Raw genomic sequence first — 16,289 nt, 5'->3', positions numbered from 1 at the left:
CTGCAAGTCACTGGGAGGTCGCTGGTGAGATGTCACACAGTCAGACCTTACCAACGACTCCGTAATGATACAGGTCGCAGTAGCGACCTGTATAACGATCTCTGCTGTCATTGGGACCCTGTCACACAGTGTCAAACACAGCGATGCGTCCTGCCCAGCAGGACATCGCTTTTGAAGAAAATGGTCCAAGACATTCAGCAATGACCGGCGACCTCACAGCAGGGGCCAGGTCATTGCTGGATGTCACACAGCGACATCGCTAGCAAGATCGCTGTTGCGTCACCAAAACCGTGACTCAGCAGCGATGTCGCTTAGTGAGACGTGGCCTTTACTGCAGGATGGGGCTGTATGCAGAGGGGCTGAGAAAATGGATGCATTGCAGGATGGGTCTGTACGTACATATAGGGTCTGAGAAGAGAAATGTACTGCAGCATGGGGTATGTAAAGGGTTGTTGAAAGAACTGCTGTACTGCATGATTATTATCTGTACATAGGGACGGAGAGGAGTGCTGCTGGGTGGGGACATTATATATAGATATATACAGTTAGGTCCAGAAATATTTGGACAGTGACACAAGTTTTGTTATTTTAGCTGTTTACAAAAACATGTTCAGAAATACAATTATATATATAATATGGACTGAAAGTGCACACTCCCAGCTGCAATATGAGAGTTTTCACATCCAAATCGGAGAAAGGGTTTAGGAATCATAGCTCTGTAATGCATAGCCTCCTCTTTTTCAAGGGACCAAAAGTAATTGGACAAGGGACTCTAAGGGCTGCAATTAACTCTGAAGGCGTCTCCCTCGTTAACCTGTAATCAATGAAGTAGTTAAAAGGTCTGGGGTTGATTACAGGTGTGTGGTTTTGCATTTGGAAGCTGCTGCTGTGACCAGATAACATGTGGTCTAAGGAACTCTCAATTGAGGTGAAGCAGAACATCCTGAGGCTGAAAAAAAAGAAAAAATCCATCAGAGAGATAGCAGACATGCTTGGAGTAGCAAAATCAACAGTCGGGTACATTCTGAGAAAAAAGGAATTGACTGGTGAGCTTGGGAACTCAAAAAGGCCTGGGAGTCCACGGATGACAACAGTGGTGGATGATCGCCGCATACTTTCTTTGGTGAAGAAGAACCCGTTCACAACATCAACTGAAGTCCAGAACACGCTCAGTGAAGTAGGTGTATCTGTCTCTAAGTCAACAGTAAAGAGAAGACTCCATGAAAGTAAATACAAAGGGTTCACATCTAGATGCAAACCATTCATCAATTCCAAAAATAGACAGGCCAGAGTTAAATTTGCTGAAAAACACCTCATGAAGCCAGCTCAGTTCTGGAAAAGTATTCTATGGACAGATGAGACAAAGATCAACCTGTACCAGAATGATGGGAAGAAAAAAGTTTGGAGAAGAAAGGGAAAGGCACATGATCCAAGGCACACCACATCCTCTGTAAAACATGGTGGAGGCAACGTGATGGCATGGGCATGCATGGCTTTCAATGGCACTGGGTCACTTGTGTTTATTGATGACATAACAGCAGACAAGAGTAGCCGGATGAATTCTGAAGTGTACCGGGATATACTTTCAGCCCAGATTCAGCCAAATGCCGCAAAGTTGATCGGATGGCGCTTCATAGTACAGATGGAAAATGACCCCAAGCATACAGCCAAAGCTACCCAGGAGTTCATGAGTGCAAAAAAGTGGAACATTCTGCAATGGCCAAGTCAATCACCAGATCTTAACCCAATTGAGCATGCATTTCACTTGCTCAAATCCAGACTTAAGACGGAAAGACCCACAAACAAGTAAGACCTGAAGGCTGCGGCTGTAAAGGCCTGGCAAAGCATTAAGAAGGAGGAAACCCAGCGTTTGGTGATGTCCATGGGTTCCAGACTTAAGGCAGTGATTGCCTCCAAAGGATTCGCAACAAAATATTGAAAATAAAAATATTTTGTTTGGGTTTGGTTTATTTGTCAAATTACTTTTGACCTCCTAAAATGTGGAGTGTTTGTAAAGAAATGTGTACAATTCCTACAATTTCTATCAGATATTTTTGTTCAAACCTTCAAATTAAACGTTACAATCTGCACTTGAATTCTGTTGTAGAGATTTCATTTCAAATCCAATGTGGTGGCATGCAGAGCCCAACTCGCGAAAATTGTTTCACTGTCCAAATATTTCTGGACCTAACTGTATATATATATATATATATGTATGTATGTATGTATGTATGTATGTATGTATGTATGTATATATACAGTGCCTACAAGTAGTATTCAACCCCCTGCAGATTTAGCAGGTTTGATAAGATGCAAATAAGTTAGAGCCTGCAAACTTCAAACAAGAGCAGGATTTATTAACAGATGCATAAATCTTACAAACCAACAAGTTATGTTGCTCAGTTAAATGTTAATAAATTTTCAACATAAAAGTGTGGGTCAATTATTATTCAACCCCTAGGTTTAATATTTTGTGGAATAACCCTTGTTTGCAATTACAGCTAATAATCGTCTTTTATAAGACCTGATCAGGCCGGCACAGGTCTCTGGAGTTATCTTGGCCCACTCCTCCATGCAGATCTTCTCCAAGTTATCTAGGTTCTTTGGGTGTCTCATGTGGACTTTAATCTTTAGCTCCTTCCACAAGTTTTCAATTGGGTTAAGGTCAGGAGACTGACTAGGCCACTGCAACACCTTGATTTTTTCCCTCTTGAACCAGGCCTTGGTTTCCTTGGCTGTGTGCTTTGGGTCGTTGTCTTGTTGGAAGATGAAATGACGACCCATCTTAAGATCCTTGATGGAGGAGCGGAGGTTCTTGGCCAAAATCTCCAGGTAGGCCGTGCTATCCATCTTCCCATGGATGCGGACCAGATGGCCAGGTCCCTTAGCTGAGAAACAGCCCCACAGCATGATGCTGCCACCACCATGCTTGAGTGTAGGGATGGGGGTCGTATGCAGTGCCATCCAGTCTCCAAACGTCACGTGTGTGGTTGGCACCAAAGATCTCGATCTTGGTCTCATCAGACCAGAGAACCTTGAACCAGTCTGTCTCAGAGTCCTCCAAGTGATCATCAGCAAACTGTAGACGAGCCTTGACATGACGCTTTGAAAGTAAAGGTACCTTACGGGCTCGTCTAGAACGGAGACCATTGCGGTGGAGTACGTTACTTATGGTATTGACTGAAACCAATGTCCCCACTGCCATGAGATCTTCCCGGAGCTCCTTCCTTGTTGTCCTTGGGTTAGCCTTGACTCTTCGGACAAGCCTGGCCTCGGCACGGGTGGAAACTTTCAAAGGCTGTCCAGGCCGTAGAAGGCTAACAGTAGTTCCATAAGCCTTCCACTTCCGGATGATGCTCCCAACAGTGGAGACAAGTAGGCCCAACTCCTTGGAAACGGTTTTGTACCCCTTGCCAGCCTTGTGACCCTCCACGATCTTGTCTCTGATGGCCTTGGAATGCTCCTTTGTCTTTCCCATGTTGACCAAGTATGAGTGCTGTTCACAAGTTTGGGGAGAGTCTTAATTAGTCAGAAAAGGCTGGAAAAAGAGATAATTAATCCAAACATGTGAAGCTCATTGTTCTTTGTGCCTGAAATACTTCTTAATACTTTAGGGGAACCAAACAGAATTCTGGTGGTTTGAGGGGTTGAATAATAAATGACCCTCTGAATAAACTTTTCACAATTTAAAAAAATAAAAAATAAAAAAAGAAATAACATTCTTTTTTGCTGCAGTGCATTTCACACTTCCAGGCTGATCTACAGTCCAAATGTCACAATGCCAAGTTAATTCCGAATGTGTAAACCTGCTAAATCTGCAGGGGGTTGAATACAACTTGTAGGCACTGTATATATATATATATATATATATATATATATATATATATATATATATATATGAGGGCTGAGAGGAGTGATCTACAATAGGCAGAAACTATATATAGAGTGGCTGAGAGGGTTAATGTTCTGAAGGATGGAGATGTCTATAGAGGGGCTGATAGATGTGTTGCTTTTCAGAAGGAGACTATATATATATAGGGGCTGAAAAGAAATGTGTTCTGCAGGAGGCAGCTGTATATGGGGGACTGATAGGAGTGATGGACTGCAGAAAAAGGCTGTAAATTAAAGTGCTGAGAGGAATGATGTACCGTAGGGTGGAATTGTATACATAGGCTGGGGATTGATGTATTGCAGGATGGGGCTGGACATAAAGAACTGAGGCTGAGGAGTAATGTACTGCAGAATGGCGCTGTATATAAAGGGGCTGAGAAAAGAAAATCATCTGCAGCTGCATCACAATCTGTAAGAAGTGGCTTTGTAGCAGCACTCCACCTAATGCTCCCCAGTGAAGCCCAACACTTGTGGGCAGGGAGATGCCATAGTGCATGGCTGACTATGACACCCGGTGAGACTGATCATTCATTGTTGAGCACTGTTTTCAGGGTACCTCTACTATATGTGCAACCCGTTGTGTGACATTGGTGACAGCATTCAACTAGTTATTTATTTTACCTTTTTCATTTTAAATTTTTCCTCCCTTTTTCCCCCAAGAGCCATAACTTTTTTTTTTTCCCTCAATATTGCCATATGAGGGCTTGTTTTTGCAGGACAAGTTGTACTTTGAATGACACCATTCATTCTGCCACATATTGTACTGGAAAACTGAGGAAAAAAACCCAAGTGCGCTGATATTGCAAAAATAAAGTTCAATCCCACTATTTTTTGGGGGGGTTTGTTATTTACCATGTTCACTATATGGTAAAACTAATTTTGCAGTATGATTCCCCAGGTCAGAACGAGTTTGTAGATACCAAACATGTATAGTTATATTTTTATTTAAGTAGTGGAAAAAAAAAAAATCACACATTTGCCAAAAAAAGATTTGCGATTTTTTTTTTTGGGATCTGGGGCGCAGTGATGGCTTATTTTTTGCTTCTTGAGCTGACATTTTTAATTATACAGTACCATTGTTGGGCAGATGTGATGTTTTGATTGCCCCTTTATTGCATTTTCTGGCAATGTTGTGGCGACCAATAAACCGTAATTCTGGCATTTTGATTTTTTTTCTCATTATGCCCTTTACCGATCAGATAAATTTATGTTATATTGTGATAGATCGGGCATTTCTGAACTCGGTGATACCAAATATGTGTATTTTTAAAAAATTGTTTTACTTTCAATGGGGCAAAAGGGGGGTGATTTGAACTTTGGTGGTTTTTTTTAATTTATTCATATTTTTTAAAACATTTTATTGATTTTACTAGTTTTTTGGGGGGATTTGAAGCTGACACTGTCCGATAGCTTCTGCTATTCAGAGTGATGCTTCAGCACCGCTCTGAGTAGCAGAAATGCTGATCTCCTGTGAATGCTGGTGCTCAGTCGGCGTTCACAGGAAGTTTTTCATGACAGTGGCGGTCAGCAGATGACCTCCGCTGTCATGACAACCCATCGATACCCTGTGATTACATCAAGGGGCCGCCGATGCCATCGGGGAATGGCGTGCTCCCCACCGGATTGCATTAAATCCTGCTGTCAGAGATTGACAGTGGGAATTAACAAGTTACCATGTGCGAGTGCATCTCCACCAAATGTGTGGGGAAATATGCAGGCTTGCTGCATGAGCCCAAATTAAAGGGACAGGTGTAATCTTGGACGTACCGATAATTCCAACTTTGTGAGAGGTTAATGTGGCAAAGTAGTGCTCTGGATATTTAGACCTGTATACATTGGTATAACATGAACCTACAGCTTCCAGTACGTCCTTTACAACAATAAGGAGATAGTGGGAGTTGTTATCAGTCATCACCAGATGGCAGACCTTACAGGAACCACAGTACTGATGAGTATTAGGCAGTATCACAAATAAACATTTACATCCAGTACCTTATAAATGACATTGTTTCTGATCATACTCATGCTCTTACTTTTCTTCATCTTGTCCAGATGTCATGATGACATTTCACATTCACAGCTCGCCTCTGCAGACTTCCATCTTCTCCTGTCTAGTTCTGCACATCCCGGCACGATAGCCTTAAAAATAGCAGTGTCATTATAATGCTCCTGAATAAAAATATCTGCCCCATGCTGTGCCCCTGAATAAATAATTGCTCCTCATTTTGTTCCCTATACAAAATATGGCCCACACTGTACCTCTAATGGTACACGCCCTCTACACTGCCCTCTCCTTTCCATACTGGGCCCCATCTTTACACTGTCCTCTCACACTGTGTCCCCTTTTACTGCACAATCTCTATACTGTACCACTTATCACACTCCCCTTTCTCGACATACTGTCCCTACATGCTGCCACCTCTCCATACCAACCCCCCCACACTACCCAGTCTCTATTCTGTGCTCCCTCACATTTTTGTCATCCCACACTGTTTCCTCACACACTTCTCAAACTGTGTCCGCATGCATTCCCCCCTCGCTCTCCATACCGTGTACGGACCCATCCCGCCCCCTTGCTCCCCATACTGTGTCCAAAAGTTCCCCCCTCACTCCAAATACCGTGTCCTCAAATTCCCCCTAGTTGCTTTCCATATTTTGTACATATATATTCCCCCCACTCTCTCTCCCCATACTGTGTCCAAAAATTCCCTCTCTCACTCCAAATACTTTGTCCTCAAATTCCCCCTAGTTGCTTTCCATATTTTGTCCATATACATTCCCCCCACTCTCTCCCCCCATACTGTGTCCACATACACTCCCCCCCATTCTCCTTACTGTTTTCAAATACATTTCCCCACCCTCTCTCCCCATACTATGTCCTCAATTTCTTCCTGTTAGCTTCCCATACTATGTCCACATACAGTTAGGTCCAGAAATATTTGGACAGTGACACAATTTTCGCGAGTTGGGCTCTGCATGCCACCACATTGGATTTGAAATGAAACCTCTACAACAGAATTCAAGTGCAGATTGTAACGTTTAATTTGAAGGTTTAAACAAAATATCTGATAGAAATTGTAGGAATTGTACACATTTCTTTACAAACACTCCACATTTTAGGAGGTCAAAAGTAATTGGACAAATAAACCAAACCCAAACAAAATATTTTTATTTTCAATATTTTGTTGCAAATCCTTTGGAGGCAATCACTGCCTTAAGTCTGGAACCCATGGACATCACCAAACACTGGGTTTCCTCCTTCTTAATGCTTTGCCAGGCCTTTACAGCCGCAGCCTTCAGGTCTTGCTTGTTTGTGGGTCTTTCCGTCTTAAGTCTGGATTTGAGCAAGTGAAATGCATGCTCAATTGGGTTAAGATCTGGTGATTGACTTGGCCATTGCAGAATGTTCCACTTTTTTGCACTCATGAACTCCTGGGTAGCTTTGGCTGTATGCTTGGGGTCATTGTCCATCTGTACTATGAAGTGCCGTCCAATCAACTTTGCGGCATTTGGCTGAATCTGGGCTGAAAGTATATCCCTGTACACTTCAGAATTCATCCGGCTAATCTTGTCTGCTGTTATGTCATCAATAAACACAAGTGACCCAGTGCCATTGAAAGCCATGCATGCCCATGCCATCACGTTGCCTCCACCATGTTTTACAGAGGATGTGGTGTGCCTTGGATCATGTGCCGTTCCCTTTCTTCTCCAAACTTTTTTCTTCCCATCATTCTGGTACAGGTTGATCTTTGTCTCATCTGTCCATAGAATACTTTTCCAGAACTGAGCTGGCTTCATGAGGTGTTTTTCAGCAAATTTAACTCTGTCCTGTCTATTTTTGGAATTGATGAATGGTTTGCATCTAGATGTGAACCCTTTTTATTTACTTTCATGGAGTCTTCTCTTTACTGTTGACTTAGAGACAGATACACCTACTTCACTGAGAGTGTTCTGGACTTCAGTTGATGTTGTGAACGGGTTCTTCTTCACCAAAGAAAGTATGCGGCGATCATCCACCACTGCTGTCATCCGTGGACGCCCAGGCCTTTTTGAGTTCCCAAGCTCACCAGTCAATTCCTTTTTTCTCAGAATGTACTCGACTGTTGATTTTGCTACTCCAAGCATGTCTGCTATCTCTCTGATGGATTTTTTCTTTTTTTTCAGCCTCAGGATGTTCTGCTTCACCTCAATTTAGAATTCCTTAGACCGCATGTTGTCTGGTCACAGCAACAACTTCCAAATGCAAAACCACAGACCTGTAATCAACCCCAGACCTTTTAACTACTTCATTGATTACAGGTTAACGAGAGAAACGCCTTCAGAGTTAATTGCAGCCCTTAGAGTCCCTTGTCCAATTACTTTTGGTCCCTTGAAAAAGAGGAGGCTATGCATTACAGAGCTGATTCCTAAACCCTTTCTCCGATTTGGATGTGAAAACTCTCATATTGCAGCTGGAAGTGTGCACTTTCAGCCCATATTATATATATAATTGTATTTCTGAACATGTTTTTGTAAACAGCTAAAATAACAAAACTTGTGTCACTGTCCAAATATTTCTGGCCCTGACTGTACACTCCCCCCTCATTCCCCATAATGTGTCAGTATACTGTACATTCCTACCACCCTCTCTCCCCATACTATGTATTCAAATTTCTTCCCTCTTCCCCTAATTACTATAAATGTTAGGTGTCTTCAGCTCGACAGGGGCATTTATTACACTGAAGACCGACATCAGCAATGGGATCAACTAACCTAATCATGCTTCTGACATCACAGCGACCTGAAAGTGCCGGCAGTCAGGGCTTCAATTGTAATTGCATCTGAAAGATGCTAGTACAATTGATCATTGTGAGCCGACACATTGCACCTTCTCTGAGCCTGCTGTTAGCTTAACATCCCGCTCAGAGAATGGCCGACTCCCACAACGGGGGGCTGCAAAAAGGCAGGAAACACCTTGAACCACTACATCAGGCAGCCTGACGGCGCTCCCTACTGGCTGAGGGTTGGGCAAATACCCCGCCTGCCCACCCTAGTAGATACACTGCTGCTGTACTCAGTATTCACGTAGACAATACATGCTGCAGAAGTTGCATATGTGAACTTCCACTCTATTGAGGACAGAGCTCCAGAGCCCTGATCTCCCGATTTCCAGAGATCCCCAGTGGTTGAACCCCCAGCGATCACTTTATTCCCATTGATAGGGAATAAGTTCATTTTTTTTTTAAAGATATTCAATCTTTTTTTTCTTTAGTTATTATAATACACAGGTTGTGTGTGATTATAGTCCCATGAAAATGAAAATTATTGCAGGAGGGGGATCTTACAGTCATGATGGACAGGTGACTAATTACTATGCAACAAGGAGTGCAAATTTATAATCTGAGAGATAGGCCATCTAGTTAAGGCAGGGGTTGTATGTTGTAACCTGGGTGGAAGGAATCATTATACTACAGGAGACCACTGCAAGGGGGTAGATTTTCTAATCAGGTGGGAGAGGGGTAATGATTTATTATACTCGGGGGTGGGGGGGTGGAGTTTTATTATAACAGGAAGCTCAATGATTATGATGGGAGAAAGCTTCTGATGGGAAGACGCTTCAAATCATAGTTTGTTTCCAGTGTTCAATTACAATGTAACTGTAAATAGCTTGCTTATTGTTAATGGTCACTTGTTTTTGCAGTGACTACTTCCATTAACAATAAGTTAACCGTTTGTAATTCATTTCAAATGATAGAGCAGAAAGAGGCTGAGAGTTTTGTGAAATGGGTTGTCAGCTGCCACTCCTTGTTAAAGGCAGAGTGCTATATGAGACCCAAACCTAAGGATGGGCTATGACACTCATAGGCCAATATTTTGTATTTGCCACCCAAGTTACAATTTGTCAACCAGCCCTTGAAAAGTAACATGGGGCAAATTACCCACCAGTTTTGATCAGTCTAGATATGAATCCAGCACTGGGGTGAGGTAAAAGACTTGCTAGAAAACTCAGGTCGATCTTCCTGTATTTTCTGCTGCTTGTTTTCTCTACCTGCTCCTCACTCCTTCACCCCCCCTTTCCTCTCCATACGGTATAATAGACTGTGTCATATAACATTATGGTGAACTGCCACACTATCTTGCCTCAACAAGACAGATTTAAGCTTTTTTTTTTTTTTTTTTTTACACATTGGATGACAAGTTCAGGACGCAAGAGCAAAAGGAAGAAGTGGCTTATAAGTGGGGAAGAAAGCGGATTTCTCGGAAAAGAAATATTACAAAGTTTCTTATATTTGACTGTAATATTGGTTTAGGCGAAGTTTGGTGAAAGTATAGTTGCCATTTAACTATCTAACCATATGATTGCTTAGTGTATATGTCCGATGCACTTCTTTCAATAGTTTTTACATTTTCACCCATCAAAACTTTATGAAAGCATCATGAGATGCCATCTAGCATTGTATTTTTCTTGTATGATATGTAACCAATTTTTCTGTTTTAGGTAAACTACACTTCACCGTTAGTTGCTATGCATTTCACAGAGGTGACCCCTAATCATGACGTGACCATACAATGCAAAATAAACGGGCAAGACATTATTAACGATCATAAGACTGACCGCTTCTTGGGCAGAGTAATCTTCACAATGAATATTGGCTGATAGGCCCCAGCTTCAGCCATTGAGGATACTTACAAGTGGCCATTATCAGACGACTACTTACTTCTCCACTATTACCGCGGACAGATTTACCAGCGCTGAAACCTAAATGAAAGACTCTATCCTCTACTAGACCCCAGGGTGCTAGATCTAATAGACTCGGCCTATATGTACAAGCGAGTGACGAGCACCATACAAACATGGCAGTACAATATACACCAAACTAAAACCTAGAAGAAAGCCATGGTTCAAGTCACTTGTTTTCTTTTTGGATTGCCATCACACACTGCTGCCGTTCATGTTCATACGAACAGTCAATCACGGAGATTTTTACTGTCAGCCATTGTATTAAGTGTATCAGCTGTAGCCCCTGTAGAATAATTATTAATGTTTGGTTATTAATGTATTTTAAATTCGCTTTTCTTTTGAAAAGTTAATGGGCCTCATTTATCAAATATTTTGTTGTCAATGGCAACCAACCATAGCTCAGCTTTCATTTTTTAAAAAATCTGTGGTAAAATGATAGCTACTCCGTGATTGGTTGCTATGAACAACATATACAGATTTTCTCTCAGATAAGTTTGATAAATCTGATCCACTATAATAGATATTTGCTCAACATTGTTCTTTTTGGAGAGTAGCTGGCAAGAATAAGTAATCAAAAGAGCTTGTATATCATTCTAAATACACTGAACACATTGTCGGCATTGTGAGTGTCTTGTGCCATAACTGCTTGTCCATGTTGTAAGCAGAAACCAGTCTGACTTGTTTCGTTAGTACAGAACCATTTCTCCTTTTATTGGTTGCTATGGGCAACAATGGAGGTTCTTCCACAAGACAGTTTTAGGACACGAGACAAAGTATTATTGTGATGTGTAGAGCTGACCGAACCCAAACGGTAAAATTCGGCATTCATACCGGACATCGGGTGTCCAGGTCTCAGACAGACTTTAAAAAAAAAAAGTCAGTGTCCTAGTTTGAATACTGTTCGTATGCTAATAAAGTTTATTGAAAGGCTGCAGCGCAGCCAATAAACAAGCTTTATTGCATGCGAAAGGTGCCTGTGCGCTGCTGTGAACAATAAAGAGAAAAAATTATGTGGGCTCCCTCTTATTTTTGATAATCAGGGCAGGTAAAGCAGACAACTGTGGGCTGCAACCCACCGCTATCAGCTTTCCCCTGGCTGGGTATCAAAAATAGTGGGGATCCTACGAAGTTTTTTTTATTATTTAAACAAATAATTACAAAAAAATGACGTTGCTCCCTCCTATTTTTGATAATCAGCTCAGGTAAAGCAGACAACTGTGGGCTGCAACCCACTGCTACCACCTTTACCCTGGCTGGTTATCATAGAGGGGATCCTTTGAAGGCTTTTTTTATTATTTAAACAAATAATAAAAAAATTAAGTGGGGTCCCACCTATTTTTCATAACCAGCCAAGGTAAAGCTGACAACTGAGGGTTGCAGCCCGCAGTTGTTTGCTTCACCTGCCCTGATTTTCAAAAATAGGCGGAACCACAAAATTTTTTTATTTATTCCTTACCTACATTTCTTTGCAGGGCAATTGCCCCCATTTTGCTTTCTTTTATAGACCCTAAGCCTTTATTACAACCATTTTACAGGACAGAAGTTCAGGCCTACATTGACTTATACGGAGTTCTAGGTCCAGGGACAAATTGGGCTCAAGTCCGAGTCCCGAACCGAACTTTTAACTACAGTCTATTCGAACCCGGCAAACTGGAACTTCCATGGGTCCGCTCATTTCTAGTAATGTGTTATTATTCTACGTGTGAAGCTGTAATAAATGGGTGATATTCAACATTAATTAGGCACATATATAATTTATAAACTGTCAGGATATTTTTATTTGTAAGATCTGAAGTTTAAAGGTGTGTAGGGGTGGGGGGAGGGCATGCACATTAATGTTTTCTGATGGGGTGTTATAAATTTCTGTTGTCAGTCTTCCGATACATTAGGAATAAAAAATATAAAACAAAAATACATCTCCTGTTTCATTTTACATTTAGACAATATAAACTATATTTCTAACAAAGATTAGTGTTTTCTTTAGGAAGCAACCAAATAAAACCTCAATAGAAGTGGTCTCTGACCAGTACTTTCTTTATTACTACAAAAGTACCACTCCCAGTATACAAAAACACTGTTAGGTCATGGAAGCAGAATGCTGATTAATATTCACAATTAATATTACTTAAACTGGTACATCCTATTTGTTGGGAAATTACCAACCTCTGACGTACCAATACGTCCTGGCGATTGCATGTGCACAATAGCTGTGCACGCGAGATCACCTCTGGGAGCTCAGTTTACATGACAGCCAAGCCCCAGACCTCATAACCAGGGACAGTCTCCGCGATGTCCCTGGCTGTTTAACCCCTAAGCTGCAATTGACATTAATCACAGCATTTAGGGGGCTGGGAGAAACCAAATGCACCCTCTCCAGCCCAATCAGTGCCCCCACGACATCATCGAGAGGGCCCGATCATTACTATGGCAACTCGTGGTCATCATGGCAACTTCTGGTTCACCCAGCTATAGTACGCCTCTGAGATCATATCAAGAGCATGATCTCAGAGGCTTTTGTCAGTGAAGCACTCAGAGATGTCGCACTGACAGATATAATGTATTGCAATGGCGGTACATTGCAATACATTATATCAGTGATCAGAGCAGGGATAGATTCTACATGATCCCAACCGAGAAGCTTCGGTTCCACATGGGGGAATCACAGAACTGCTTCACTTGGGATAGTCTATATCAGTGTTCCTCAACTCCAGTCCTCAAGACCCACCAACAGTTCACGTTTTCAGAATTTCCTGAGTACTGAAGAGATGATAATTTAATCACTTGCATAGGTGATAATTCCACCACTTGTGCATTGCTAAGGAAATCCTGAAAACATGCACTGTTGGTGGGTCTTGAACACTGGAGTTGAACACTGGTCTAGATGACATCAGCTGAAGAGCTAAGGTTTCAACTGTGGGGGATCACAGAACTGCTTCAAGATTCATTCTACAGGGTTGGAGCACAGGATCCAGTATCAGCTGAAGGTTCAAATAACTGCTTCACTGCTCAACATTGCACTCACAAATTTTCTAGGAGAACCCAGGTTGGGACTACTCTGTTGCCTGGCTACATATCTTTCTGAGCTCGGTCAGCTTCCCAAGCTTGCAGCTATCTTCTCAGTGGGTGTCCGCCAAAAGCGGAATGCTGCTGGACTGGGATAGTTGGCCTTGGAAGCCCCGAAGACTCTAATCCCCGGTGGGCCAGTGAAAGGGTGAGACTGTCGCTTGTACCATTTTGTTCTTGCTGGGAATATGCAATATTTTTTTTGCCTGTTGCTGAACCAATAAAGTCTTATCAATGTGTGGTTTCCTCACCGTGTCTGAGTAGTGTTTTGCCCATGGGGAAGGAGTGCGGGCATTCAGTGGGATGAGCCCTGGTCCATGTGGTCTTTCTGAAGACAGGCAGGTCAGTGGATAAGAAGAGCACCCACTGACCCTCGTGTCTCCACAGTAACAAAATACAGTAGGTACAAATCGAAGGGGGTAAATATTTTTGCTAGGCACTGTATAGTCATGTAATTTAGCAAACGAGAAGCAAACTATAAAATTAAAAATTTCTGTTCTTGAGATTTTTAATAAGAGGTAATTGGCTAAGTTGCTGGACAAGCGTTTTCAATTTTACCTTTTTATGATGCTGAAAAAAAAACTCGAACACCTTGTCCTCAGATTTTACTTAATACTTTGAGCAGCATTTTCCCCAGTGTATTGATTTCTTTTGTATATTTTTCTGACTATTAAAAACTGCTGAAATATTATGTATAAAATCTGGTTATTTTAGAGTCTTTTAGCTTTACCAAACCGAATTAGGCTGACAGATTCAGAATGATCTAAACCTGTAATGATTATCAATAAAAAAAAAAAAAAAATGAAATATTTTAATTTTATATATAAATATATTTATTTTATAATATATTTATTTTATAATATATATATATATATATATATATATATATATATATATATATATATAATGTTTATGAGTTATGACACCCCACCCCCCACAAATTGTGAAAATGAATACAGAACAAAAAACTGATCTGTTAATAAGGCCACTTATGCATCTCAAGTGGATAGAAATGGAAGCAAGTCTGTGTAGCAGGGAGGGGCAGTGTATTGTACAGTAGACCGGAAGTCTTATGACCACAACACAAAATATTAATACATTTAGAAAATGAAGTAATCAGAAACAAAAATTACTTTCCATTTTTTTTTTGTTTTTATTGTTGCACATACAGATCAAATAATATATTAATGCTTCCTTCCAGCGATCTTTTATGGAACCAACATAAAACATGATCAATTTAAAAGGCACTCAAGGATTCACATGGCAGCTTAAAACCGCCCATACTGGCACTCAAACATTAACACGGCATTACATTACATCCTGAAGTGCAAACATTTTATTTTTCAAGCCACTGGGATGACTGGCAGATTTCTGATGGGCATATCTACAAGTACAAAACAAAAGGCCTTGCACTGCAAATACTTTGTCCACATCCCTGCGTTCCATCAATTGTCAGAATATTATATTTTACAAGTAGTATGTTATATGGAGGACTAGTAGAATACAAGGTTTCACACATTTACCCACAATGCGTTGTAATAAAACATGAAGAGGAGACATCAGTCTTAGTTTACTTGGTAAAAGAAAAGTACAAATATCCTAATGTAGTACAGTTAGGTCCAGAAATATTTGGACAGTGACACAAGTTTTGTTATTTTAGCTGTTTACAAAAACATGTTCAGAAATACAATTATATATATAATATGGGCTGAAAGTGCACACTCCCAGCTGCAATATGAGAGTTTTCACATCCAAATCGGAGAAAGAGTTTAGGAATCATAGCTCTGTAATGCATAGCCTCCTCTTTTTCAAGGGACCAAAAGTAATTGGACAAGGGACTCTAAGGGCTGCAATTAACTCTGAAGGCGTCTCCCTCGTTAACCTGTAATCAATGAAGTAGTTAAAAGGTCTGGGGTTGATTACAGGTGTGTGGTTTTGCATTTGGAAGCTGTTGCTGTGACCAGACAACATGCGGGCTAAGGAACTCTCAATTGAGGTGAAGCAGAACATCCTGAGGCTGAAAAAAAAGAAAAAATCCATCAGAGAGATAGCAGACATGCTTGGAGTAGCAAAATAAACAGTCGGGTACATTCTGAGAAAAAAGGAATTGACTGGTGAGCTTGGGAACTCAAAAAGGCCTGGGCGTCCACGGATGACAACAGTGGTGGATGATCGCTGCATACTTTCTTTGGTGAAGAAGAACCCGTTCACAACATCAACTGAAGTCCAGAACACTCTCAGTGAAGTAGGTGTATCTGTCTCTAAGTCAACAGTAAAGAGAAGACTCCATGAAAGTAAATACAAAGGGTTCACATCTAGATGCAAACCATTCATCAATTCCAAAAATAGACAGGCCAGAGTTAAATTTGCTGAAAAACACCTCATGAAGCCAGCTCAGTTCTGGAAAAGTATTCTATGGACAGATGAGACCAAGATCAACCTGTACCAGAATGATGAGAAGAAAAAAGTTTGGAGAAGAAAGGGAATGGCACATGATCCAAGGCACACCACATCCTCTGTAAAACATGGTGGAGGCAACGTGATGGCATGGGCATGCATGGCTTTCAATGGCACTGGGTCACTTGTGTTTATTGATGATATAACAGCAGACAAG

The 16,289-nt window shown here is 41.2% G+C and overlaps 1 protein-coding gene across 1 annotated transcript in view; it reads left to right on the top strand.

Annotated features, from left to right (window-relative positions):
- Positions 1–13,921, top strand: part of ATP1B4 (ATPase Na+/K+ transporting family member beta 4) — a 122,007-nt gene extending 108,086 nt beyond the window's left edge. Inside the window, exon 9 of the mRNA XM_075323903.1 lies at positions 10,370–13,921. Within this exon, the coding sequence (XP_075180018.1) occupies positions 10,370–10,528 (159 nt within the window). The 3' untranslated portion in view covers positions 10,529–13,921. The remainder of the gene's footprint in view (positions 1–10,369) is intronic.
- The last annotated feature ends 2,368 nt before the right edge of the window (positions 13,922–16,289 follow it).

Source organism: Anomaloglossus baeobatrachus, chromosome 9, assembly GCF_048569485.1.
Source record: "Anomaloglossus baeobatrachus isolate aAnoBae1 chromosome 9, aAnoBae1.hap1, whole genome shotgun sequence".
Classification (NCBI taxonomy): Eukaryota; Metazoa; Chordata; class Amphibia; order Anura; family Aromobatidae; genus Anomaloglossus; species Anomaloglossus baeobatrachus.
This window is presented reverse-complemented; position numbering and strand designations above follow the sequence as displayed.